We start from the raw sequence: 26,152 nt of genomic DNA, 5'->3' as shown, positions 1-26,152 counted from the left end.
AAGCAAGGATGCCCTCACATTGTGAATCCAATTATACCAGTCGCCTTTGGAAATGTATCCATAATCCACTATTATAATCTGATCCCTTTTAAATGACAAATAGACTTTTTATTCACTTTTAAACGTTGCTGCTAAAGGTAAAACTTTCCAAGGAAAGTGATAAAGAACGGAAAATCAGAGCTTGGAATGAAAAGATACCTTTAACCACAGTATATAATAGCTATCATATGTTAAAATCTAGAACTTACCCCAATGGCAGAAATCAGAAGAAACCACAAAGAGATTACTAGGATCCGCTAGATATTTACTGAAGAGTTTTCCGAATTCCTGTTCTTTTGACTCACTCAGAGCTCCAACCAGTACAGGAATAATGGTAAACTCATCCTTATGGCTTAAAGAAAACAGAAAAAAAAAAGTCACTTGAGAAGTATAAGAATAAAAATAGTTTCCAATGTCTTTGCACTAAAAAGTGGAACATATATTAATAGTAGTAAAGATAATACACATATTGTTGAATTCTTAAAATCTAAAAATTAAATGTTTAAAGAAGACCACTTAAAAATGAGAGGTACAAAAAATGAGGTACAGAATACTCAAAATATCCATTTAAATTACAGAAATGTACAATACTTCTTTAGGTAACCAAAGCTATTTTACTACCAGGTGGAATAACATCCTCAAAAATAAAAATAAGCCCATCAGACCATCACCAAGTCAAGTCTTCTCAACTACCCCGCAAAGCTGGAATCATCTGCCCAATACTTCCACAATTTTAAAAGAACATTAAACTCTTCCTCACCTATTTTAGTCCTTTCCTATTATTAATACCATTTGTTCCATAAACCTGCCAAGTGAGACCTACAACACTTAATATTGGCTCCCATACGATTCCCCAATTACACTTACACCTATACCAATAAACAGATACAAGACAGTCTGAAAATACAACTCAATTTTACCGGCATCTAGGGTGAACACAGATTCCAAAGAAGTAGGTATTCATTTCCAACAGCAATAATAAAACACCACACCCACCCACAGTGTTTACAGCATAACCACAAATCCCTTTTTCACTCCACAGACTGACAGATTCATAGAAAAAGAACAGAGCAAATTAATAAAGAAGAACTATGATGGGCTATAGAAATAGATGTTTATCCAAAACTTTTTAAAATGTTCATTATAGTGAAACTTTAATTGCATATATTATTATTTATATTCTAAATGATCCCAGATTTGGAATTTTAGAAGCATGAAATCATGTTTGTCTGACTTATTCTGAACAGGATTTAAGAGGGTGGGGGATCACCATTATATTAATACTCTTTAATATGAATAGTCTGACACTTTACTGATGTAGGACAAATAGAATTCATAAAAGTTCTTTAAAATACTAAGTTTAAATATTCCCAAAATAAATGTTATTCCAGCTTCATAAAGCTAAATTCAGGGCACCCAAGCGCCTCCCCCATCATAAAGGCCCCCTTACCCTTGTCAATTGCGAAATAAACAGATCATACAGATCTCCAGTCCCTCTGCAATGCAGGGGCTTCTTGGACAGAATCTGCATCTATGGAGTAAGAAAAAAAGAGGAAGCTGGCAGAGGAAGCTGCCATAGGGTATTTCTTTCTCTGACTATTACCAATTTGCTTAAAAACTGCGTGAGTGAACAGGGGCTCTTCAATAAGTTAAGAGTGATTATCATTTCAAAGAAAAGAACTGAGCTCTAGTGAAAACTCAAAAAGATTATTATGACCTATTCTGTCCTAACTTCAAGTACCACCTACATAAATAAATACACCGAGAAAATCAAAGAGTTTGCAAGTAATTACGACATGGTGTGAAAGCAGTTATATAGAGTATAAAAAACAGTAAGTCAGAAGAAATGGGTTCAAGTATTATCTATATCACATGCAAATGTTGAGAGCATGGCTAAATTACTAACCTAAAAATGTCCTTATCTGTAAAATGATCATAATTATAATACTAATTTCATAAAACTGTGACAAAGTGAGGAATACTATAGGAGAAGTACTTTGTCAACAACAGTTGGCTCACTCTGCAGAAACAACACATATCCCCTCTCCACAAGAGCCACCAAAACATTCAATTAACCGGTTTGAACTCACAAATCTACCTATAGAGGTAAAAGGCTCATACTACTTAAAAATCTAAGCCTTGAATCAAGATTCATCCATCTACCTCTCTTTGTTCTTTCCCTTTTTAAACAACTATATGTTGTTCTCTATACCCTCAAAGGATGAATTAGAAGAAAGAGCATTTGGCTTTGATATATAATATTCCCAGGTTTTAGAATCAATTTGTGAAGTTGGTCTTCCCTAGTGAAGGAGAGTACAAAAAACAATTTATAAAACTGAATAAACTGTCAAAGACAACCATTTTGTGCTCTAGAAATCAACCAAATGCAAGAAATAAGATTAGAGTTTATTCATTAAAAAAAAAACACACAACTGAATTTCTTGGGAAGAATAGTGGAAGCCTGGCACCTTAGGAGGAGCTGTCCCCATCCCCCTGCTCTACTCCACAAACATGGCAGTTCTGTAGGCGGTGAGAACTGGCAGCAGGTGTTAGGGCAGTGGAAAGAGTCAATAAAAATATTTTTAAATATATAAAATATGTATGTAAAAAAGAGAGAGAAAAAACTGTTTTGCATACTTACATCTGTAAGCCTACTTTTACCCTAACCTGTATATGGGTGAGAGGTAAGTTTATTTTATGTGTGTCATTTTACAGCTTGATCAGTATGTCCATGCTCACCAAATAGTACACATTAGAAAAGTGCATTTTGTTGCATGTCAGTTATAAATATACCTAAATAAAGCCTTAAAAAGTGCTTCCAAATAAAGACCTAGATATCCCTGCCTTGTTAGAAAAGTAAAATGTCAACCCTAGTAGTATATGGGCTCTAACAACCTCATTAGTTCAGCAACCTCGTCGGTACTTGAGTTCTGGCTGGAAAAGAATTCAGAGCCAAGACTCAAACTATAGGAGAAAGTTTATTTAGAAAGTCACAGAGGTAGAAGTGAGCTGTAGAGGAAATGGGCTCAGGAAACAAGTTACAGAGACAAAAGAAGGGCCCTTGGAACTTAGGAGAGAAAAGGGGAAAGGTAGCATGCCTGGGGGGAAAAGGTGGCCAGTGTTTTTATTTAATTAGCGGTACATAATTTAAATCTTAAAAGTGATGACATTTTTAATTCATTATTTTAAGAATAAGCAAATAACTAGATACAGATGACGTACTATCTAGTTATTTGCTTATTCTTCCTCTGGAATTAATTTGGATATTTGTCCCCTGAAAAACATTAATATGTGAATTTTTTTCTCTATACAAATTCTTCCAATTTCCTAAAGATTTTACAAGCAGTCCAGAAAATTAAACAAATCATAACAAATCCAGGAAGAAGACAATTTATCCTTATCCCTAAAGGTGCTAAAGCTGTTGCCACAATAATACGATTATATGATTTATTCTCCTTTCCTCTTTTAGAGAGAAAATAACAACAGAGGGAAAAAGGATAAAACATATGGTGATAAAAAATAAATGCCTTACACTAACTTTTATTAATCCTATTCATGGTCATAGAAACTGAAATTGTTCCATTACAACAAACAAAAATGTTTTAGCTATATTCTAGAGATCCTCTATGCTCTATAATTCTAAATAATCTCTTACTGATGTGCAGGTAATACTCAAAGCATATATAAAAAAGGAAAACTCAGAAACAAAGAAAATCCACATTTGTTCTAAAATCTCAGTGAACAACAACAAAAAATATTTAACTGCAAGACCTATGCAGAAATACACAAATAACCATGAGTATAAAAGTCACAGAATAAGAACACATTTGAAAATGGCACTGTTCCTGTGGCTGTCATTCAAGCTGGACAGAGGTAGAAAATCTCAGACTTCTTTCTATGTCCAGAGACAAGCCGTTCCCCTCTGTTAAAGATGACCTATTCAAGAACACATCTTACTTTTCTCTGGCACTTCCAATATCTGAAGACCTTAATTGAGGTCACAATCAGAAAGGAAAGTAAAATCTTTAGACCTAGAACAAACCTAAGCTATAATAAGGGTTAGGGTGGGATGTAAGTGAATCAAAAAATCAGAAAGTTGGAATGGCGATATGGCAGCCTGGAATTGGGAAAGAGGGAATTCTGCAGGTCTGCTGTGCAATCTTCCGAAAGGACTGCTAGTAAGACTGTCCTTGGTGATATCTGGGAACCTGACTTTTACAGTGTTCCTTATGTGATTAAGGCTGTTTTACCCCCTTGGGACACTCTACCAGATTGCCTCGATTGTTTATAAAAATGTCATTATAGCTAACACCTGCTTTCCTTCTGGGAGTCTGGAATTTCAGTAATTGTGTTTAGTTATGCTGGCAGCCAGTGCCTACATAACCAGCTCCTGATAAAAAAACCTAGATTTAAAAATATAATAAAACCTGATTTTGAATCTTTTAAACAAAATGTTATTGAATTTTTTTTAAGGTACAGAGAAAGGGAGAGGAAGACAAAGAGAGAGACATCAATCGGCTGCTTCCTGTAGGCCCCCCACAGGGGATCGAGCTTGCCACTGGGGCATGTGCCCTGACTGGAAATCAAACCTGCAACCTCTTGGTGCATGGGACAACATCCAACCAACTGAGCCATGTCAGCCAGGAATGGTTTTGAATCTTAAAAGCAGCTTGCCTGGCCAGAAACATTATACACGTGTTACACCGCTGGAGAAAGCACATTCCATTCAGCCCACCCCTATGAAAGGGAGGAACTTTGGAAGCCTGCACCTGGCTTCCTCCAGATTCTGCTTAATGTGTCTTTTTCCCTTGCTGGTCCTGCTGTGTATATCTTTTCTAATAAACCATAGTCAGGAATACAACTGTGAATTGGTCTAGTGAGTCTTCAAATGTGAGGCTGGTTGTAGAACTCTCGAAACAGGTGTTAAAGGCAAAATGAAATAAAGGAATCATAATGACAAGCATTTTAGGGAGCCTATAAAAAGAGTTTCTCTCATTTTTTCCTCAATCAAATTCACTTTCAGACCACAGTTACATACATCCAGACTTTATGCAGAATACTTTCAGTGTGAGAAAGAACAAACTAAAAAGATCTAGAAAACATCAGGCAGAGCTAAAGAACTGGGAAGAGAGAATAAGGCAAGCTGGTTGTCAATGACAACTAAAGTTAACATTTGAATTATTAAAAACTAGAGGCCTGGTGCACAAAATTCATGCAAGGGAGCATGTGTCCCTCAGCCCAGCCTGCACCCTCTCCAATCTGGGACCCCTTGAGGAATGTCCAACTGCCCACTTAGGCCCGAACCCAGTATGGGCAGTCGGACATCCCTCTCACAATCCAGGACTGCTGGCTACCAACCACTCGCCTGCCTGCCTGCTTGGTTGCCCCTAACCGCTTCTGCCTGCTAGCCTGATCACCCCCTAACCCTTCCCCTGCCAGCCTGATCGACACCTAACTGCTCCCCTGCCGGCCCGATTGCCCCTAACTGCCCTCCCCTGCCAGCCTGGTCACCCCTAACTATACTCCCCTGAAGGCCTGGTCACCCCCAACTACCCTCCCCTGCTGGCCCGATCACCCCTAACTGCCCTCCCTTGCCAGCCTGTTTGCCCCAACTGCCCTCCACTGCAGGCCTAGTCCCTCCTAAATGCCCTCCCCTGCAGGCCTGATTGCCCCTAACTGCCCTCCCTTGCAGGCCTGGTTCCCCCCAAGTGCTCTCCCCTGCAGGCCTGGTCCCCCCAACTGCCCTTCCCTGCAGGCCTAGGTCCCTCTCAGCTGTCCTCCCCCGTAGGCTTGGTCCCCCCCAACTGCCCTCCCCTGCAGGCCTGGTCTCCCCCAACTGCCCTCCCCTGCAGGCCTGGTCTCCCCCAACTGCCCTCCCCTGCAGGCCTGGTTCCCCCCAACTGTCCTCCCCTGCAGGCCTGGTCCCTCCTAACTGCCCTCCCTTGCTGGCCTGATTACCCACACCTGCCCTCCCCTGCTGGCCATCTTGTGGTGGCCATCTTGTGTCCACATGGGGGCGGCCATCTTGTGTGCTGGAGTGACAGTCAATTTGCATATTACCTCTTTATTATATAGGCTCTTTACTGTTTGATCAGTTAAGTGAATCTAATGAGACTCTCAAAATTAATCTCAAAGGCTATATCTTTCTGAATTTCCATTTGAGTAGGAATACTGATAAAAGATTTTACAAGGGAAGGCATATTTCAGGTATTTCAACTATTTGAAGTCAAAAACAAAACAAAACACACAAAAAAATACCCTATCATGAATTGGCCAAGTTTATTAGAGAAATTCAGCATTTTGGTAGAAGCAAGTCAATATTTCCATATCCTATGTTCTCTTAGATGTATACCTACTGCTTGCTGGCTTTACCTTCTCTGATAATGGCATGCTATTAAACCTTAAACTTTTGCATTTTCTTAAAATCATCTTACTCCCCCACATATAAACATTTACCAAGTTTTATTGGTTCTAATCTTTAAATGTCTCCCATAATCTGCTCACTTTCCTACCCCATTCACATCTTCCTTAGTTCAAAGCCACTGTTTCTTTACTAAACTATTTCTATCCATCTCTTCCAACCATAGTCCATCCTTCACACCATCAAGGAGTAATAGGTTCTAATCATCTTCCTCCTCCCTTTGCTAAGAAACTTGAACTAGGTCTATAACTAGCACTAAGGCTATCTTGGATTTCTAGTCTATTCCAGCCACCTCAGTCAACATTTTATAGCAAGGTGTTCCCTGCCAAACCTCCTGACCCAAAAATTGTGAGCTATAACATAGTTGTGATCTCAAGCCACTAAGTTTTGGAGTAATTTGTTACTTAGTAATGGACAGCTGATACAGGTGGTGAGTATAGGAAAGGCTACAAAGGGAAATTACACTTTGAAGTACTTAGAAAGTGGGTGCTTTCTAAGAGTCAATATTAGGGATCCTAATATAATCTGTGAGACAGGGAAGGTTTTCTTAAGAAGTGATACTTAACAGTGGTTATATAAGACTATTTATTTAATCGAGGGGAAATTATGAACAAAAATTTTGCTTGTTGGTTTTAAGTTCCTATTTTTCTAAATTTTACACAATGCACGTTTTACTTTTGAAATAGTAACAAAAATACTATTTTGTTAAAAACCTCCTTAAGGATATTGCTGGCAGCTTATTGGTTCTATTGTATTAAAATCTATTAAGTTTAAAATATCTGTTTTCTAATGACAAAATGTGCAAACATTTCAGCAAATAACAAAAAATTTCTATTATCCTATATAGTTGAAGAATGGAATGTTTCAATTATACTAACACTAGAGGCCCAGTGCATGAAAATTCATGCACTGAAGAGGGGAGTCGCTCAGCCCGGCCTGCCCCCCCTCACAGTCCGGGAGCCTTCAGGGGCGGGAGGCGACCTGGTGATCAGGGGAAGGCGTCGCCCCATCACACCTCTGCTGCTGCCACTGCTGGCAGCGCAAGCCTTGGCTGGCCCTGGTTACCTGGCAGCCGTGGGCGGCTGGGCAGCCACCATCCAAGGCTTGCCTGTGCCTCAGGCCAGCCCTGGGCAGCTGGGCAGCCACCATCTGAGGCTTGCCTGCGCCTTGGGTCAGCCCTGGGCGGCTGGGGGGCTGAGGGGACTGGGGGACTCCAAAGGCAGGTGGGCCTAGCCTTGCTGCTGTGGGGCTAAGGCAGGGGTGGGCAAACTTTTTGACTCGAGGGCCACAATGGGTTCTTAAACTAGACTGGAGGGCCGGAACAAAAGCATGGATGGAGTGTTTGTGTGAACTAATATAAATTCATAGTAAAGGAGCGGAGGGGAGAGCAAGAGAACCCTCCGCTCTTTCAGCTCCGCAGGCCGGATAGAACAGCCGAATGGGCCGGATCCGGCCCGCGTGCCGTAGTTTGCCCACAGCTGGGCTAAGGGGACTGGGTGCTGCCATCTTGTTGCTGTGAGTGCCGCCATCTTTGAGGGCAGGACAGTCAATTAGCATATCCCCTCCTTATTGGCTGTGGGCGCCGCCATATTTGAGGGCAGGGCAGTCAATTAGCATATTCCCTCCTTACTGGCTGTGGGTACCACCATCTTTGCGATGGTGAGAGGGTCAATTAGCATATTCCCTCTTTATTAGATAGGATTCTAAGAAATAAACATCATATATTGCTTTAACAATTTCTGAAGAATTATAATGTATTAGAACACAATTAACTTAAAATTAAACTGCTTATAATTTAATATCACAATGGTTTTTAGAAACTTCTCCAGATTTATGAAGGTCCTCATGGTTAACCTTGTGAACATATTACCAGTAACATAAGACCAAGAGAAGTAAGTAATACTCTGATAACAAAAGTAAGTGTGGAAATGATCCAGAAAGACTGCAAAAATGGACTAAAACCAACAAGACAAAATTACACATAAGTAGTTGAGGCTATATATTTATGGTTAAAAGGAAATCAACCACAACAGTACAAGAGGATAAAATAATCCAGTTTAACAATATGAAAAGCCTTGGGTTTTGGCTGACCACAGTACATTTGCCACAACGGCACAGAAAAATGTTAATGTAATCTCAAACTTCAAAAATGCAATTAACTAACCAATATTTACTGAGAACCTAAACTGCACCACATGCTTTACTAAGAGAATACAGTGATGGCATCCCAAGAAGGAATAATCTCACCATATTTAAAACTAGTCAAACTATATGTGGAATATTAAGTCCATATAAAGAAAATGGTTGAAAATGAGAGAAATGGGACCTACAAAAGGAAAACTTTCTTTTGAATGCTGACCTAAAAGAAAGCTCTTAAAATAATTATTTCATTGTACCAAAATAAATTAATGACTGTTATGTGACTGGCATTGTGCTAGGTACTGGTGTCTAAGTGGAGAATAAAATAGATATTGTCCCTATCCTCAACCTACTTGTAGTCTACTGAGTACCCTATCACTGGAAGACCTTTAGCAGACACCAAATAATAATCTAACAAGCATATTATGAAAGAGATTCATGTACTCTGTGTAAAGCAGAAATAAATGACCTCCAATATTGATCCCACATCTAAAAGGTTGTTATTACTTATGGCATCATACCATAAAAGAATACAATTGCTATTTTAAGATAAATAAATATCTAATGAGTCAAGTAACAGGCAAACCAATAAATACACACATACATGGGGTTCTTTTTATATTTCCCCCTAATAAAACAAACAATTCAATTCACATGTTCAGCTTTCAGAGGCAAACTATTCAAAAACCAACTTCAATCCACATTAAGAAAATCCAACCTCAAATTTTTATTTCATTTCAAATAAAAAATATTTTCCAGAACTGTGACAGAATACATTTGTATTGTTTTAAGCCCCACCCAACATTTTTTAATCTCCTTACCCTAATGATTATCTTACCGTAGTTAAAATAATTCCAAAGAAATTAATATCTATGATTTCTCTGGGATTTCTTATATTAATCAATATACCTTTCCATGGCTTTAGCTGTATAAGGCAAATGCATTTCAATACTGTGTTCATCTTCATCTGTCTGCAGAGACATGCGTTCAAACATTCCTGTCTTCCATAGTTCTCCGTAAACTAAAGAGATTTCAAAATATAGTAAAACAAATATATTAATGTATATCCTTATCCTGTGAGACTCCACCCAGTAATACAAAACTACATGCTTTGGCAAGAGGTAAAAGCACCACATAATATTCTCCTTCATTTTTTCCTCCATTTTTATTTTTTTAAAAAAAGAGGCTTGCTTTTTACATATCAGACAAAACAATAATACATGTAATAACTTACTCAGCATTTCTATGATACATAGTTATATAAGTAATCATTTAAATTTTTCATCAGTTCCTTTCATTATAACAAAAATCACCTCCAGGTGTAAGCCTTTCCTTAACTTTAATCAGTACATGCTAATAAGAGCATAACTGATTAGAACTCCTACTGAAATATGGAAAAATCACTGGTCTACTTACTTATGAAGTTAATAATATAGTTTTTCTGTTTTGCTTTGTTTTTTAATAAAATGTATAGGATTATTATTTCACAACTCAGGTTCTGGCCATAGTTAAGAACAGAAAATTCCCACAAAGAATGCTATTTTCCTCAAAATTAAAAATAAAGCTTATGGGATAGACCAGAACATAAATTTACCACAGTACCATGCCATAAATAATATTAAAATGATCTAGTAATTCAGACCCTTTTGATGAATTATACTTAACAGTGAATATTGTACAGCAAGAAAATGATGAAATTTAATTAATATGTAAAAAAAAATATGAGTGTTTTTGTCTTATCATAGAACTGAACCAACATTTTTTTATTATTATTGATTTCAGAGAGGAAGGGAGAGGGAGTGGGAGAGAAAGAGGGAAACATCAATAATGAGAGAGAATCATTGGTTGGTTGCCTCCTGCACGCTCCCTACTGGGGATTGAGCCCACAATCTGGGCATGTGCGCTTGTCCGGAATCGAAACAGGGACCCTTCAGTCCATAGGCCGACGCACTACCCGGCTAGGGCCTAAACCAACATTTTTATAACTACATCAGAAAAAAGGGTTTACCAATATCAAAATATATCTGATTAAAAATATTCCATTCCTTCTTTGGCAGGCTATCCAATACAAAAATTTTCTGAATGCCACAACTAAGTTTTAAAAATAAAGTATGTCCCCTAAAAACCTAGGGAGTAAGGCTAGCAATATTCCAGCTTTATTAGTAAGATATATTCTAACAAATTGCTAATACTCCATGATACTTAAAATCCCAAATTATGGAAATTTAGGACTAAAAACTATGGAAAAAAAAGAGGTGATCATTTTCCTTTGTAAATGGTTTCTTTCCCTCTACATTAGTATATTTTGTAAAATTTCTTGAAATAAGCGCTCAACATAATTAAAATATAATTTGATGAACTGTAAAGATACATACCAAGTCCATAAAGGTAGTTACTAGTGGAAATATAAATTGAGTTCAGATGAGGGGGAAATTCTGAGTAAATTTTGGATGATGGGTATTTGTAACACTATTTTCTGTACTATTCTGTATTTTTTAAATTATGCTCACCCATTCTCCAAAACTACTATTCAAAGTCAGTAAGTTTTACTTTATACATCCAATACTTAAAATAATGCCTGAGTAAATTAAAAATGTGATTTCTGAAAGCCTATGGAAAAAATAAATCAAACTAATCAACATCTTAAAAATAAAATGCACTTAAGATTTACGTAGCACCTTTCAGAGTTTCACAACTACAGGCTCATTTTTTCCCATAAAAATAATTTGGGAGAAAAAAAGGCATTATCACCATTATCTGTTTACAGTGAGGAAAGTGATATACACAGAGGTAGACTAACCTGCCCACAATCTTTCACCAAGTTGTGATGGGTACCAATTTCTTGTCTCACAGTACAATGAGTACAGAGTACTTTCCTATAGTCTGGAGACTAGTGGATCTGACAGATTTTTGTAGTTGGCAGAAAAAGTGGTTGTCTTTTAAGCATATAGAAAATTTTCTTTCTTTGTTTTTATTTTTTATAGATTAGTTACAACAAATTTTATTTTTTGAGATATTACTATAATATTCACATTTTATAATTCCTATTTAAAAACCTTTAGCTGTTTAAAAGCTTTATGATTTCTATATACTTACTCTTTTGGTCAATACGAAGGTCATACAGAGGTGTTCTATATATATCCACACTGGAAAGTGCACATCGAGAGAGGGGCACATGATGAGAAGGCCCAAGGATGAAAATTCTCCGGCTAGGAGATATACAACAAAAATCACAGACAGAACAATTGCACTTCTACACAAACATTATTAAATAAAAGGGAAAAAATGAGTAAACTTTTAAAATTACATGTGGTACTGTTTTCCTTAATTGGTTTCATTGCCTACTCTTATGCACTAAATTGTGTTCCCCTAAAATTCGTATGTTGAAATTTCACCCCCAAGTACATCAGCATGTAACTGTATTTGAAAATAAGGTATTTAAGGGGTGATTAAGTTAAAATAAAGCCATTAGGGTGAGGCCTGAATCCAATATGACTAGTGTCCTTATAAGAAGAGGAAGAGACAGCAGGGGTACACATGCACAGAGAGGTGACCACAGGGCACCCATCTGCAAGCCAAGGAGAAAGGCCTCAGGAGAAACCACCCTGCCAGTACCTCCATCTCAAACTTCCAGCCTCCAGAACTTGGGTAAATAAATATCTGTTGTTTCAGCTGCCCAGTTTGTGGTATGTTGTTATGGCAGCCTAGCAAACTGATATACCTACGAATGATCTGCTCCTCAGTTAATTAAGCTCATTTCTTTGTCTTTTTGTTGGAAGGCCTTTATTTTTTATTTTTATTTCATTCTTGTTGTTGTTGTTGAAAGGCCTTCAACACCTGGAAATACCAGTTACTAATTATCCACAGTAAACCAACCTGCTGTGCTTAAAATCATCTCTGTATGTACAATGGCTAGAAAGTTTTCAATAACTACAGTAATTGAATTTTAAACATTTCAACTATTAACTGAAATCTCAAAATTCTAACACATTCTAAATTTGCCTTCTAAGGTCTACCACAATTTTAATAAAAATACATAATAGCATAGATTCTAAAAACTGATGAAAAATATCATTACAAAGAAGCATTTTGATAAAGCTATTTTCACATGTCTTCCATGGGAGAGAAAAAAAGACATCTTGTTGAGAAGAATTCTGTATAATAAGCTTTCTCTGTTTCCATTTAAGTTGAAGTCATTCTCAAAAACAAAGAAACTTGATTATGTGTTATTTGCACTGTAGGCTAAAGAAAAGAACTGTGCTAAACTGTAACTAAGTCTTTACAATCCTTTTATCTTGACATCAGGAATAAAATTAACTTCCTTTCATTTTATTTCCAAAATCCCTACAATCTAAATTCCAAAACTATCCATTTTCTCTTTTCTCCTAGACTCATAAGAACAAAACTTACACAAACACCCCACACTCACACACAAACTTACAGACCAAAAAAACCCCACAAAATTCTGAGAAAGAAGGGAATATATGATTGCCTAAATACCTAGAAAATTAAGGACTACTCATTGCTCAATTAATGGACAAAGAATGACACAGAAGCTAGTTCTTTCATGTCAAAAACTTGCAGGCCAAAGAATGCCCCCACTGATAATGCTTCTTGTCATCACCATTATGATCAACTCAATAACCATTTCAGAAAAAAAAGATCAAATCTATTGATTCCTAACTGAAGAAAAGAAATACCACTATGTTCTTCTATCTTAACAGCACATAAATATCATCATGATTTTTTTAACAGTTAATGTTCGACATAGACAATGATAACTGAGTATTTCGGTGACTTACCTAAAGACAAGTATTTACATGAACAAGAATCAAGTATGAAAAAAAAAGGCATTTTTATGTTTGAGGAATACATTTCAATGAAAAGAGAGAGGAGAAGGACAGAATATTAAAATCAGAACACTACTGGGAAATCCAGGATAATTAAAATATGAAAAGACTTTTAAACTATCAATCTGAACTCAAGGTATAAGTACATTTCGTAAGTAAGGGTAGTAAGGTTCTCACAGTGGCCCGAAGGTGAGCACTCCAGAAATAAAGGCCCCAGAAATAAAGCCTAACTGTTGCTCTAAGACGGACTGCTCACCGTGTGCCTTTCTGTCAGACCCGCCCGCCTGCTGAAAAGGTTAACGCCCACCGCCAGGGGAAGAACTGCCTCCAGCCTGAATTAACCAACTGTGAACCCAACAGCTTCTTTCCAGTTTGGCGGAAACTCACCCTAATGTGAAGTTCCACATTTGGTTAAGAGAGATAATAGGAAAAAAGAGGCTGAGGTTCCATCAACATAAAACCCTTAAAAGTGATATATCCAAAAACAAACAAAAAGAGGCTAGGTATCATTGAAGAAAAAAAGAATGCACGATAAACGGGTAGTAATTGCAAAATGGGTCTCTGTTAGCCACATGCTAACAAAAAGAATATTAATAGGGTAAGTAAAAGATAATGCATTTTCTTTTCTTTTTTTCTTGCTAGATTGCAAGATCCAGGAACACTAAGGCCATAAAAATATTTTGAAGAGAAATGAGTAATGCATTAAAAGCAATGTCACTTACTCTACATTTAATAAACTGCAAGGTGCTTTGTCTTTAAAGAAGTAACTTTTTAATATTACCATGTCATCACAGTTGTGACACATAAAAGAAACCTTTAATATGAAAAAAATGGGGGTTGAGGGGAATCGGTAAGCATTCTCTGAGAAATACATGTCGTTCACATATAGTACCTCCAGAGAATTGACTTTATGGAGTTACTTTCTATGAGTGTCATCTGTGTACCTAATACATAAGTTACCTGAGTGTCTGCCCTCATAAATATCCATCTACTTATTCTAAATAATGTAACACAAGTAATTTTTAAAAGGTGTTTCATGGCAAGTGCAGATATTTTAGCTAAAGAATAAAATGTCGTGTGGCCCCAAATAAGATCCCTTTTTGCTCTTTTTCTGCCATGCAAGACTTTCTGGAAGATCTGAATCAAGTTAGTAAGTATGTCCTAAGTTTATTTTTAATTAAAGTTTTAGTAAAAGGAAAAGACTTTGCAACTATAAATATGGAAAGAACTAAATGTATCATTTTTTAAATATCTTAAAACAGTCAGCCAGAGTGCCATTTTTTATTAATATATTTTATTGATTTTTTACAGAAAGGAAGAGAGAGGGATAGAGAGTTAGAAACACCGATGAGAGAGAAACATCGACCAGCTGCCTCCTGCACACTCCGCACTGGGAATGTGCCCTCAACCAAGGTATGTGCCCTTGACCGGAATCAAACCCAGGACCCGTCAGTCCGCAGGCCGACGCTCTATCCACTGAGCCAAACTGGTTAGGGCAAGAGAGAGAGTGCTATTTTTGAAACATAAATTGGGTCCTGTCACTCTCCTTTTTTTAAAAAAAAAAAAGTATTTCCATGGCCAGAGGATATTAGTAAAATCCAAAATCCTTAAAATGGGTTTGTTCTAAAGTCTCAAATAAACTGGCCCCTTTTTGTATTACTCTTCCCTTTGATCATAATACTTTATGTATCCTGGTCTTCTTGAAGTTCCTTGATGACACAAACAACCTTGCCTACTTCAAAGCCTTCACACATTTCTTTTGCTTGGCTTAAAAAACATTTCCTCAGAGACACCTTCCCCGAGACCTAATCCACAGACCTTAACCACAACCTAAATCCAATCACCCTGCATCACAGCAGTGCTCAAAGTGTGAACTGTGAATTCCTCGTGACCCACAAAATCAAAACCATTTTCATAATAACACGAGGAAGCTGTGTGCCTTCTTCACTGTAATGACATCTGCACTTACAGTACAAAAGTGAGGCTGGGTAAACCACTGGCACAACAGAATTACGATCAAGGTAATGGAACCAAAATATACTAGAAGTCATGTGTTCTTCACCCACACCAAGTTTTGTGGGGTTTTTTTTAAGGCCAGTTTCACTTAATTTCATTTAGTCTTGAAATTTGAATACAATTTTATAAAAATACTAGAGGCCCGGTGCACGAAATTCATGCACGGGGGGTGGGGGGGGGGTGGGGGTAAGGGGGGCCTCAGCCCAGCCCGGACCCTCTCCAATCCAGGACCCCTCGGGGGATGTCTGCCCCAGGGATCGGGCCGAAACCAGCAGTCAGACATCCCTCTCAATAGCCGGGACTGCTGGCTCCTAACTGCTCACCTGATCACCCCTAACTGCCTCTGCCTGCCAGTCTGATTGCCCCTAACTGCCCCCCCTGCTGGCCTGGTCACCCCCAACTGCCCCCCTCTGCTGGCCTGGTCTCCCCTAACTGCCCCCCCCCCTGCGCCAGCCTGGTCACCCCTTAGTGCCCACCCCACCAGCCTGGTTTGCCCCCAACTGCCCCCCCCCCCGCTGGCGTGGTCACCCCCAACTGCCCCCTCTACCGGCCTGGTCGCCCCCAACTGCCCCCCCGCCAGCCTGGTCTCCCCTCACTGCCCCCCCTCTGCTGGCTTGGTTGCCCCTAACTGCCCCCCACCCCCGCCAGCCTGGTTGCCACTCACTGCTGCCCCCGCCAGCCTGGTCGCCCCTCACTATCCCCCCTGCTGGCCTGGTCACCCCTCACTGCCCCCCCCCCCCGATGGCCTGGTCGCCCCATGCAGCCTGCTGGTCAGTCGTTTGGTCAACCCTCGCTAACCCCCCTGCCCGCCTGGTCACCCCTCGCAGCCTGCTGTTCGATTGTTACTGTGAGGGCGTCATGACCAATTTGCACATAGATTCTGTATGACAAAATGCATTCAATTTGTGGTGCTACATGCTTAAAGCACTGCTGCGCGTACAGAGTATGTCTCAGGGAAAGGCATTAGTGTGACTGAGTTGTGAGCTAGCAAAACGACTGTAGACAAATTATGATTATTCCAATTTAGATAGTTGGCAGAAATTTTCTAAGAAGATGATCAAAATGAGCTTGCCACTTCAAAGAAAAAAATTGACATGTTTGTTGCCAATGATAAAATTGAAGCTTTTAAGTGAAAATTAGACTTCTGCAAAACTTCCATCCCTGTGAAGTTGACAGTTTCCCAAGAGTTAAAAGATTTTCCTGATGAAACTGGTGGTGACATGAACAAATGTGATTTTTTTGACACTGAATGATAAGTGTCAACATTTGAAAGATCTACATAACTCAATAAACAAATATTCTATGCAAGATGTTACAAAAAATCATGTAAAGGTAAAAGATCACTTCAAAGGGCAGGAGAGTACAAAGATGATCTGATTGACATGTAGAAAATGGACTAGTGTGAAAAGAATGGAATCTAATGGTATAGAATTTAACCTTTACTCTTGAACTGTTCTTTATTATTCCTCCACTAGAGGTCCAGTGCACCAAATTCGTGCCTGGGGGGAGGAGGTTGTTCCTCAGCCCAGCCTGCACCCTCTCCAATCTGGGACCCCTCGAGGGATGTTCGACTGCCCCTTTACAGGGATCGGGCCATGGGGGTGTGGCCAGCCTGCGTGAGGGCTGATGGCTGTTTGCAGGCTGGCCAAGCCCCCCAGCGGGGACCCTCACCCCATGGGGGTGTGGCCAGCCTGGATAAGGGGCTTTTTTTCTTTTCTTTTCTTTTCTTTTTTCAGCGCCTCCTTGAGCAGAGGCCAGGGCCAGCTGGAAGCAGGTATCTGGGATTTATTTATATTCTATAATTGAAACTCTGTAGCCTTCAGCGGAGGCCAGGGCCGGCTGGAAGCTTGGGTTACCTCTGGAAACCCAGACTCCCAGCCTCTCCTTGAACGGAGACCAGGGCTGTCTGGAAGCAGGTATCTGGGATTTATTTAACTTATTTAATTGAAACTTTGTAGCCTTCAGCGGAGGCCAGAGCCAGCCAGGGCGGGCGGGAAGCTTGGCTTCCTCTATCACCAGGGGCAACCCAAGCCTCCTGCTCACTCCAGCTCCATGGTGGCCGCTATCTTAGCTGGGTTAATTTGCATACTCACTCCTGATTGGCTGGTGGGTGTAGCGGCGTGATCATTAATTTGCATGTTTCTCTTTTATTAGTGTAGATACTTCACATAGTTCCCAAAAGGATGTTTTTCCTGTTATCTCAAAGGACTCTGAAGACATTGCAAATCTCAGAGAGGGGTTTTTTCAAGAGAAAACAAATATCGCTGTCCTTTATTATTTTTAACACTCAGACCTTCACATTTATTTACTCAGAATTCAATTATTATGTATTAATTACAAAAATAAGTTGATTACATCACCATCCACCATTTGCCTCACTTTTTACTGATCTCCATCATCTTCTTAGTCCTTCATTCTCATCCCTTTTTATTCTTTATCTTTTTCCTTCCATTCTCATTTTCCATCAAACTATTTAACACAAGTTTTCCACTTCTACCAATACTGGCTCCATATCTCTCTAATGTATTCTAAGGACAAATTTAATTCAGGGGTACCCTTCCAGCACATATCATCATCAATAAAGATTCTGCCAAATACAAAAACATTTGGAAAAAGCTATTACATAAACTAACCTTGATGGTAGATGGTTCACAGATACAGGGTCAAATAAAGAAAACTTTGAAAATCTTTACAATCTAACTTCTATTTGCTCTTATTCGTGAAATAATTTCGTTAAAATTGCCTATTAAACATGTATCAAGAAATACTTATTAAAGCCCCTCAACATCAAAATGAGGCAGGGCTAACCAAAATCTCATCAATTTGGCAACATCATTTTATTTATTATTTAAAACTTACTAAAATTAATTTTCAACAAAGATACAGCACAATGTGCAGAGCACACTACACAGAAACAAAAAAGAGCAGTTTTGTTTTAAAAACTGAAAAAATTGCTCCAAGAAAAAAAGAGTAGGCTGTGGGTGAGACTTGCTTCTTAAACTCTTGCTGGGAGTTACTTCTTTTGAATGATTATGCTTCATCTCTACTAGCAGAGATGTACTGCTATTACTAGTATTACTACTAACAATCAACGTGAAACAAAATTAAGATGACTGATTTTTATCTATTCACATAATATGAAATAACTAGCAATCCAGATTGGACCAGAATACTGGTTCATATGTAGTAAATTAACTATTTAAATAAAATGGTGGTCAGAAAATTCAGTAATCTGGATGGCGATTTTCAGCAGAAATTTCTGAAAGTTCACATGTTTCTCATTTTAGAGAGCAGTATACTACTCAGTCACAATTTGCCAGAAAGATTTTTATAAAGCTAATTTCAGAGCTGTCTTTAAATTATTAAATGCTTATATCCTTCAAACATCATATGAAATACGATGTCCAATTCTAAAATAATTCAGATAACCTTATACTGTCAATGAAAAATTATTCTTTTATGAACTACAATAAAGAATTTTAAATTACAAATAATTAAAGTAGAATAAAGGGCTTTGTATTTTCTTAAAAATGCTCATCTCCAGGTTTTCCCAAATGAATTTTTTTAAACCAGCATATTTAACTGTTAGTGTTCCTGGACCCAATTCCAAAGTACATGGGGAGGGGGGGAGCCTCTCCAACAAGCAATTCTTGAACACTCTCCCTGGAGATAGCATCAGATTTCACAGGTTATGCATTCAGTCCTACGAGACTGCTCCCCAAACCCTCACTTCAGATGCCAGGCTTCTGACCTGTACTTCCAACCAACTGGCTATAAATCGGAGGTCCCCATGACCCCCTCCTTAGCTTCGATTAATCTGCTAGAGCAGCTCACAGAACTCAGAGAAACATTTTAGTTACAAAAATCACTGGTTTATTATGAACAGATGCAATCAGCAACAGCCAGTTAGAAGAGATGCACAGGGTAAGGCATGGGGAAAGGGAGTGGAACCTCCATGCCCTCCCCAGAGTGCCACTCTCCCCTAGATCTCACCAACCTGGAAGCTCTCTGAACCCTGTCCTTCGGGGTTTTATGGAGGCTTCACTACATAGCTGTGATTGACTGAATCATTGGGCACTGACGACTGATTCAACCTCCAGGCCCTCCTCACTCCCCAGAGGTCAGGAGTGGGACTGGAAAGTTCCCACCCTCTAATCATAATTCGTTCTCCAGGCAACCAGCCCCTATCCTTAGGATCCAAAAGCAACCTCATTATACCTCTACAATAAGAGGTACTTTTATCATATCCAACACTTAGGTAATCCCAAGGGTTTGGGGACCTGTGTGTGCGTCAGGAACTGTGGACTAAGCGTAAGACCAAATATACATGAGAAATACATTTTGGTCATTTGGATAACCAAATATATATTTCTTATAAATCACTATATCACATTAACCTCTAACATTTCCAGAATTGAACATTTTACCAACCAAAGGGAAGGTAAAAACTAAAGGTTCAGACAGTGGAAATAGTATTAAAGCTTTCTAAAACCTATAAAAGATATAGTCAAACTCATAAAAAATCAAATTCCTAATGAAATAGAGTATATAATAACAATAAGTATGCAAAACAAATTACTTCAGTGTCAAAGCAATTATACTTCCCAACATTATCCCATAACAAAATCGTCTCAAGTTTACTTACGTAATAGATGGGTCCACTTGTTTGTAAGCATGAGCAGCACAAGACCCACAGTATGTATATCCTGCATGGCTACAAAACAAAAATTTTTTAAACTTAATCATCAGATTCAAAAATCAAGATACTCTGGAAAAAAAACTTTTGAAAGAAATATAATAATTATAAACATAACAAATGTAAAGTTGAAAAAGCAACGTAACTAATAATGCAACTTCTAAACGATAATAGTAAACACATAATTGTTCTGTGTTCCAGCTTTAAATTTTAAAAAGTATCGAGTAATTTTTTGGGTCAGAAGAAAAGTTCGATTTGGAGATAACCAAGGCTTACTTGAAGTGGCTAATGTAACACTAATGTTGTATGAGATTTTAAAATTCCTCTTCAATACAACTAACAGAATATTACATAACAATAAGACCAAGAACAAGTCAAATCAGACCAAAACAAATAACCTACAACTAACAACTCGCTTCCCTGTGTCTTCAGTGTTGAGAACTGACTTAGGCCCCAGCTGGTTTGTCTCAGTGGATAGAGCGGCAGCCTGTGGACTGAAGGGTCCCGGGTTCAATTCTAGTCAAGGGCACATGCCCAGGTTGCTAGATCCTCAGTAGGGGGCATGCAGGAGGCAGCCTATCAATATCAATGATTTTCTCTCATCATTGATGGTTCTCTCTCTCTCCCTCTTCCTTCCTGTCTGAAATCAATAAAATATATAATTTTTTAAAAAGAGAGAGAGAATTGACTGGGCCTTCTGTGTATTATGCCTTTCATTTTCTCTCTCCATTACACAACCCTCTTATCCTCTGATCTCAGCATCAGATTAGGTCTCTTATCACCTACTAGGGGTCCGGTGCATGAAATTCATGCATTGGCGGGGGGAGGGGGGGTGGTCCCCCTCAGCCCAGCCTGCCCCCTGTCACATACTGGGAGCCCTCAGGGGATGTCCTACTGCGGTCTAAGCCGAAGTCTAGCCTCCCTTTGTGGGAGGTGACCGGGCTGATCAGGGGAAGGCACCAGCCCCATCACCCCACTGCTGCAGCCACTGCCAGTCACCACAGCCACCACAGCCACCAAGGTGTTTTCATCAACACGGACTCCGGTCCCTTCACCATGAAAAAATGACAACTTTCTTTAGGCATTTTCAAGATGTGTCTTTCATAGGATATGACATTTCTTTCTTTTTTTTTTTATCCTCACCTGAGGATATGTTTCCATTGATTTTTAGAGAAAGTGGAAGAGAAAGGTAAAGACAGAGAGAAATATCAAAGTGAGAGGAACACTTTGATTGGTTGCTTCCTGCATGAGCCCTGACCTGGGCCCCGGCCAGGGAAGAGCCTGCAACCTAGGTACATGCCCTTGACCAGAATTGAACCCAGACCCTGTGGTCGGCAGGCCAAGGCATTATCCACTGAGCCAAACTGGCTAGGGCAGGATATGATATTTCTTAGCCCTCCAGCAGCAGACCTTTGTTTTTTTTTCCAGGAGTGTGGTGGAAAACCCTAGATCACCGTTTTGGTTTCTTATACCCAAGTTACTAAGAATATTACCAGTGGCAAACAGGGAGCTTAGCCAATGAGCAGCCAGAAAAGGTGTTTCCTCTGTAGTTCACATCAATCACCGGCTCAGCCCCAGCTCCCTCTGATCACCCACTCCGCCCCTTCCCAGGCCAAAAGCCTCTGGCCAAGGCTTTAGGCCTGGGCAGGGGCCCCCTCAGCTCCGATTGCACGCTCAGCCCTGCCCAGGAGCCCCCTGGCTCAGGCCCTTCCCAGGCTGCTCAGGGCCCACATGGGGCTTACCTTGGAATGACCTGAGTGCCAAGGATGTTCCCAGGACCCAGGCCGCTGGGTGCCTATGTATGCAAATTAACCACCATCTTTGTTGGGTTAATTTGCATACTCACTCTGATTGGCTGTGGGTGTAGCGGAGGTATGGTCAATTTACATGTTTGTCTATTATTAGGTAAGACTGAATGACTGTTTCTGGAACTCAGTTTTCTGTCTTGACTCATTCAAGTTAATGTTTAGAAACATTTCCCTCAGTGTTTTCTCATTAATGTGTGGCCAGTGGTATATTGGTAAAATTTTAATAACTGGTTCTGCAGGTGAAGAAGGGGGGGATATATATATACATATACATATGTAAATAAGCTTACTATAAATTTTACTTAATTAAAAAGATATGTACCACACAATTCACAAAACAATGGAAATATTTGTAATACTCTTTATTGCAAATTCCATGTAGCCAACTGACTATCAAAGAATGTTTCCATTGATTTTTAGCTTGACTCTTATTCATGGCCAAGGGATGGCTGCAACTATAGTGGAAAACAGTTGGCAAATTCTTAAAAAGTTAAACATACTCCTGCACTATGACCCAAACCATTCCATTCTTATAAGAAAAAAAAAACAAACAAACATGTGTCCACACAAAGATTTGTACATCCTAGTTTAATTGCTTATTGCAATAGCCAAAAACTGGAAACAACTAAATGACCCTCAAAAGGTGAATGGATAAAAAAATTGAGGTGCATCCATATAATAAAATACCCTCGGGCAATAGAAAGGAATGAACTACCGATACACTCAAAATAAAGATGCTTAAAAATGGTAAAAATCAATAAACAAATATGCTAAATGAAAAAAGTCAGACAAAAAAGTTCCTACTATATGATTCCATTTAAATAACTCTAGAAAATAAAAATTAATCTATAAGGTGGGACAAAAGTAGGTTTCCAGTTGTTTGTATGGAAAATAAGACAATAATTAATAAATAGCCCTAGCTGGTTTGGCTCAGTGGATAGAGCGTCGACCTGCGGACTCAAGGATCCCAGGGTTCAATTCTAGTCAAGGGCACATGCCCAGGTTGGGGGCTCGATCCCCAGTAGGGAGCATGTAGGAGGCAGGCAATCAATGATTCTCTCTCATCATTGATGTTTCTCTCTCTCCCTCTTCTTTCCTCTCTGAAATTAATTTAAAAATATATTTTAAAAATAAATAAGAATGAACTTCATGTTTCACATACTCACAGCTGTAAACCTACTTTTGCCCCACCCGGTATAGTGACAGAAAATATATCAGTGGATGTGAAAGAAGAATTACAAAAGTGCACAAGGAAACTTTTGAGGATGGTGAATATGTTCATTATCTTAATAGTGGTGACAGTTTCATAGGTGTACACATATCTCAAAGTTATCAAATAGAACACTTTACATATATGCAGATATTAATCATACCACAATGAAGCTCTTTTTTAAACGATCCTCATCTGCCTTGGCCAGTGTGGCTCAGTTGGTTGGAATGTCCTGGGTTGTGAGCTCACTCCCCAGTGTGGGCATGCAGGAGGCAGCCGATCAATGATTCTCTCTCATCATTCATGTTTCTACCTCTCTTTCCCTCTCCCTTCTTCCCTGAAATCAATAAAAATATATTACCCAAAAAAATCATTAAAGATATCACCCTTCTAAGCCCTCATCATGAGAAACTCTAATTCATTCATAGTCAAAAGAAGAGAATTTCTAATACTTTCCTTTACCCTGGCCCAGATATATGATAATGAAAAAAGCCACAGTAATAATTATCAAATCGCACCACCGATCCTTTGTTCCTGCCCACTTCTCTTGCTAATAGAATCTATGATTCTACATTTATGTGGAAACAAGGTTTCATTAAGGCAGTGGTCGGCAAACTGCGGCTCGCGAGCCACCGCAGTTTGCTGCTCTGTTGACTAATGAGTTTGCCGACCACTGCATTAAGGGATTACTCCTATTAAAGGAGGCTTCACTAAGGGAACATCTAAGTGTTTTTTCTTTTGTGCTTAATAGCCAGAAGACCAATAAAAATCTGAGCTTTATAATTTTGAGTATGCATCATAAAAGCATGTCGTCAGTCTTCTAAAAGCTATTAAAATCCTAAACACAAAGTCATCCATGCTAGCTTTTCCAGGTCACCCTAGCTCCCAGTGTAACTTCCCATGAAAGCAAATACAAAATTATACTTTAATGCCTACAATTTATCATTAGGCTAAACCATGCCTCTAAAAATGGGTCCTTCTTTTAAGAGAGAGTACCTTTGCTTCTCCCTTAATCCTACACAACAGACCCTTCACCCTAGCAAGTCCAGCTCCTGACTGTCCAGAATTTCTGTGCCCCCAAAGAGCTACGGTCAAGTGAGGGTACAAGGCCACTGTCCACGATCGTTCACTGGCTAAGTGACCGTTTCCCACGCAGCAACCTTGCAGCATGGCATAACGTAAATTCCTATGTCAGGAAAAGTATCCAATACCTCATGACATGGACTTTCCCTTGTTCAGTCTCAGATTGCCAAGATTACAGGAGAATAGTATAAACTGTAATGCCAAGAGGTTACCTCACATTCTATGACAGGCTTTTTATCAAAGAGGATATAGGGAATCGCAAAAAATGCTTATATGGATTCAACAAAATCAGGTTCTCATACTACTAGTTCTACTTAATAGCAGCAAAAAAGCAACTTAAAAAGATTGGACTAGATGAAATGAGAACACTAGACCAGATGAAATAAAAAGATTCTAGTGATAAGAAACGTTTCTAAGATCTACTTAAGCTAAAGTATGCTCTGGCAAGCTAGAAACTGAATTTAAAAACACCTGTGAACATAAGGGACCAACCCGACAAGTGGCCCTAAAGTTTGCAGCTTCCACAATGCCACTCTCAATTTTATTTTCCTGTGCCTAGCCTTTCATTATTGTCTTTCACAGGCACTGCTCAATGGCCCTCAAGATTCCTGCTTCCATAAGAAATATTAATAGATGATTATATCCCCCCCAAATGTCCAGGTTAGATAGTCATTATTCAGAATATTTTATTTTTACAAAATGGAATCTCACAAAAATTAAGTAAGCTATGAGCTAAAGAATGTTATTAAAGTTATTCAAGTCAAACAAGAATAAACTAACCATAAGGTTGCATATCTAGATTTTTTTTTTATTGGCATGAATAACCTATTGCTTAATATAAACAAGGGTGAGAAATAAACAAACTGCATACTTCTAGTAACTTAAATTAACTAAGTAATTTATGAAGATTCATTGTCTCATGATACACACTGATAAGAGCTCTACAGGTATGCTTTACTATACACAACCTGCAGTCCTATACAAAAGTTTACCTTTTAACTTTTTTAAACTAATTTTTATACTAGAAGTAATACAGGTATATAGTAAAAAAGTCAAACAGAGAAGGATAAACAATGAAAAATGAAACTACTCCTACTAGGTTAACTACTAACATGGAAAACTTTATTTTACATATATGAGGGGGGCTTCAATATTCATAGTATCTGGTATATAGTAAAAAATAAGCCCCTTACCAATTATCTATTTTGGTATCCAATAAGAGGTTTCTTAAGTGATGCATACCTGTACAGCTCCATCCTAAAGGTTGCTGAGATATTCCTGCATACTTCAAGACAAACAAGAATTTTGGCAGTCGTAGTAGAAAGGTTTTTGGAACTCCTAGTTCATGAGATCATTTCAGTATATATCCCTGGGACACATACTGTCTCTTGTGCCTCAACATAAATAAGGTAGTTCTAAGTTCAAACAAAGGATTTTTTTAAATCAAATTAAATTATTTTGATTCCCTCAAATGTGCCTGCCTATGTCATATAGGCTAGAATTCATTAAGCTTGATCAACAGTGGTTTACAGGTCAATATTTATTCTTAAATGATATCATTCTAATTCATCTACATCAATATAAATGAGCAATCTGTTTTAAGCACTTTCAAAATTGTGCTATCTAGGTTCTGAGTTTTTCTTTTTAGGTTCCCCCTTATATGATTTATGCCTATAAAGCAAAATCTAAAAAAAGTTGGTTCCAGAGAGCTAGAATTTATAAAACTTAAAGCATTTTTATAGGCTTGATTTGAAATAAAAGCAGAAATCTTAAATTTTTAAGTGTCCTAAATTACTATATAATATATTCTTACCAAAAAAACATTTGTGCCTATATAATAATAAAGTATTTGCTGTTACTTTTCTACAAAAAAAAAAAAAAGTTACTCTG

The 26,152-nt window shown here is 38.6% G+C and overlaps 1 protein-coding gene across 2 annotated transcripts in view; it reads right to left on the bottom strand.

Annotated features, from left to right (window-relative positions):
* Positions 1-26,152, bottom strand: part of MEMO1 (mediator of cell motility 1) — a 92,240-nt gene that overhangs the window by 22,200 nt on the left and 43,888 nt on the right. Inside the window, exons 3-6 of one of the 2 annotated variants that reach the window (XM_080686628.1) lie at positions 20,111-20,179; positions 11,696-11,808; positions 9,509-9,620; positions 249-391 (exon numbers count right to left, since the gene is read on the bottom strand). In XM_080686628.1, coding sequence (XP_080542754.1) covers positions 249-391; positions 9,509-9,620; positions 11,696-11,808; positions 20,111-20,179 — 437 coding nt within the window. The remainder of the gene's footprint in view (positions 1-248; positions 392-9,508; positions 9,621-11,695; positions 11,809-20,110; positions 20,180-26,152) is intronic. The other variant, XM_080686629.1, reaches the window with a different exon arrangement.

The sequence above is a fragment of the Plecotus auritus genome (genome assembly GCF_963455305.1).
Source record: "Plecotus auritus genome assembly, chromosome: 8".
In the NCBI taxonomy this organism is placed as follows: domain Eukaryota; kingdom Metazoa; phylum Chordata; class Mammalia; order Chiroptera; family Vespertilionidae; genus Plecotus; species Plecotus auritus.
The sequence above is the reverse complement of the archived record's forward strand: the minus strand, read 5'-3'. Positions and strand labels throughout refer to the sequence as shown.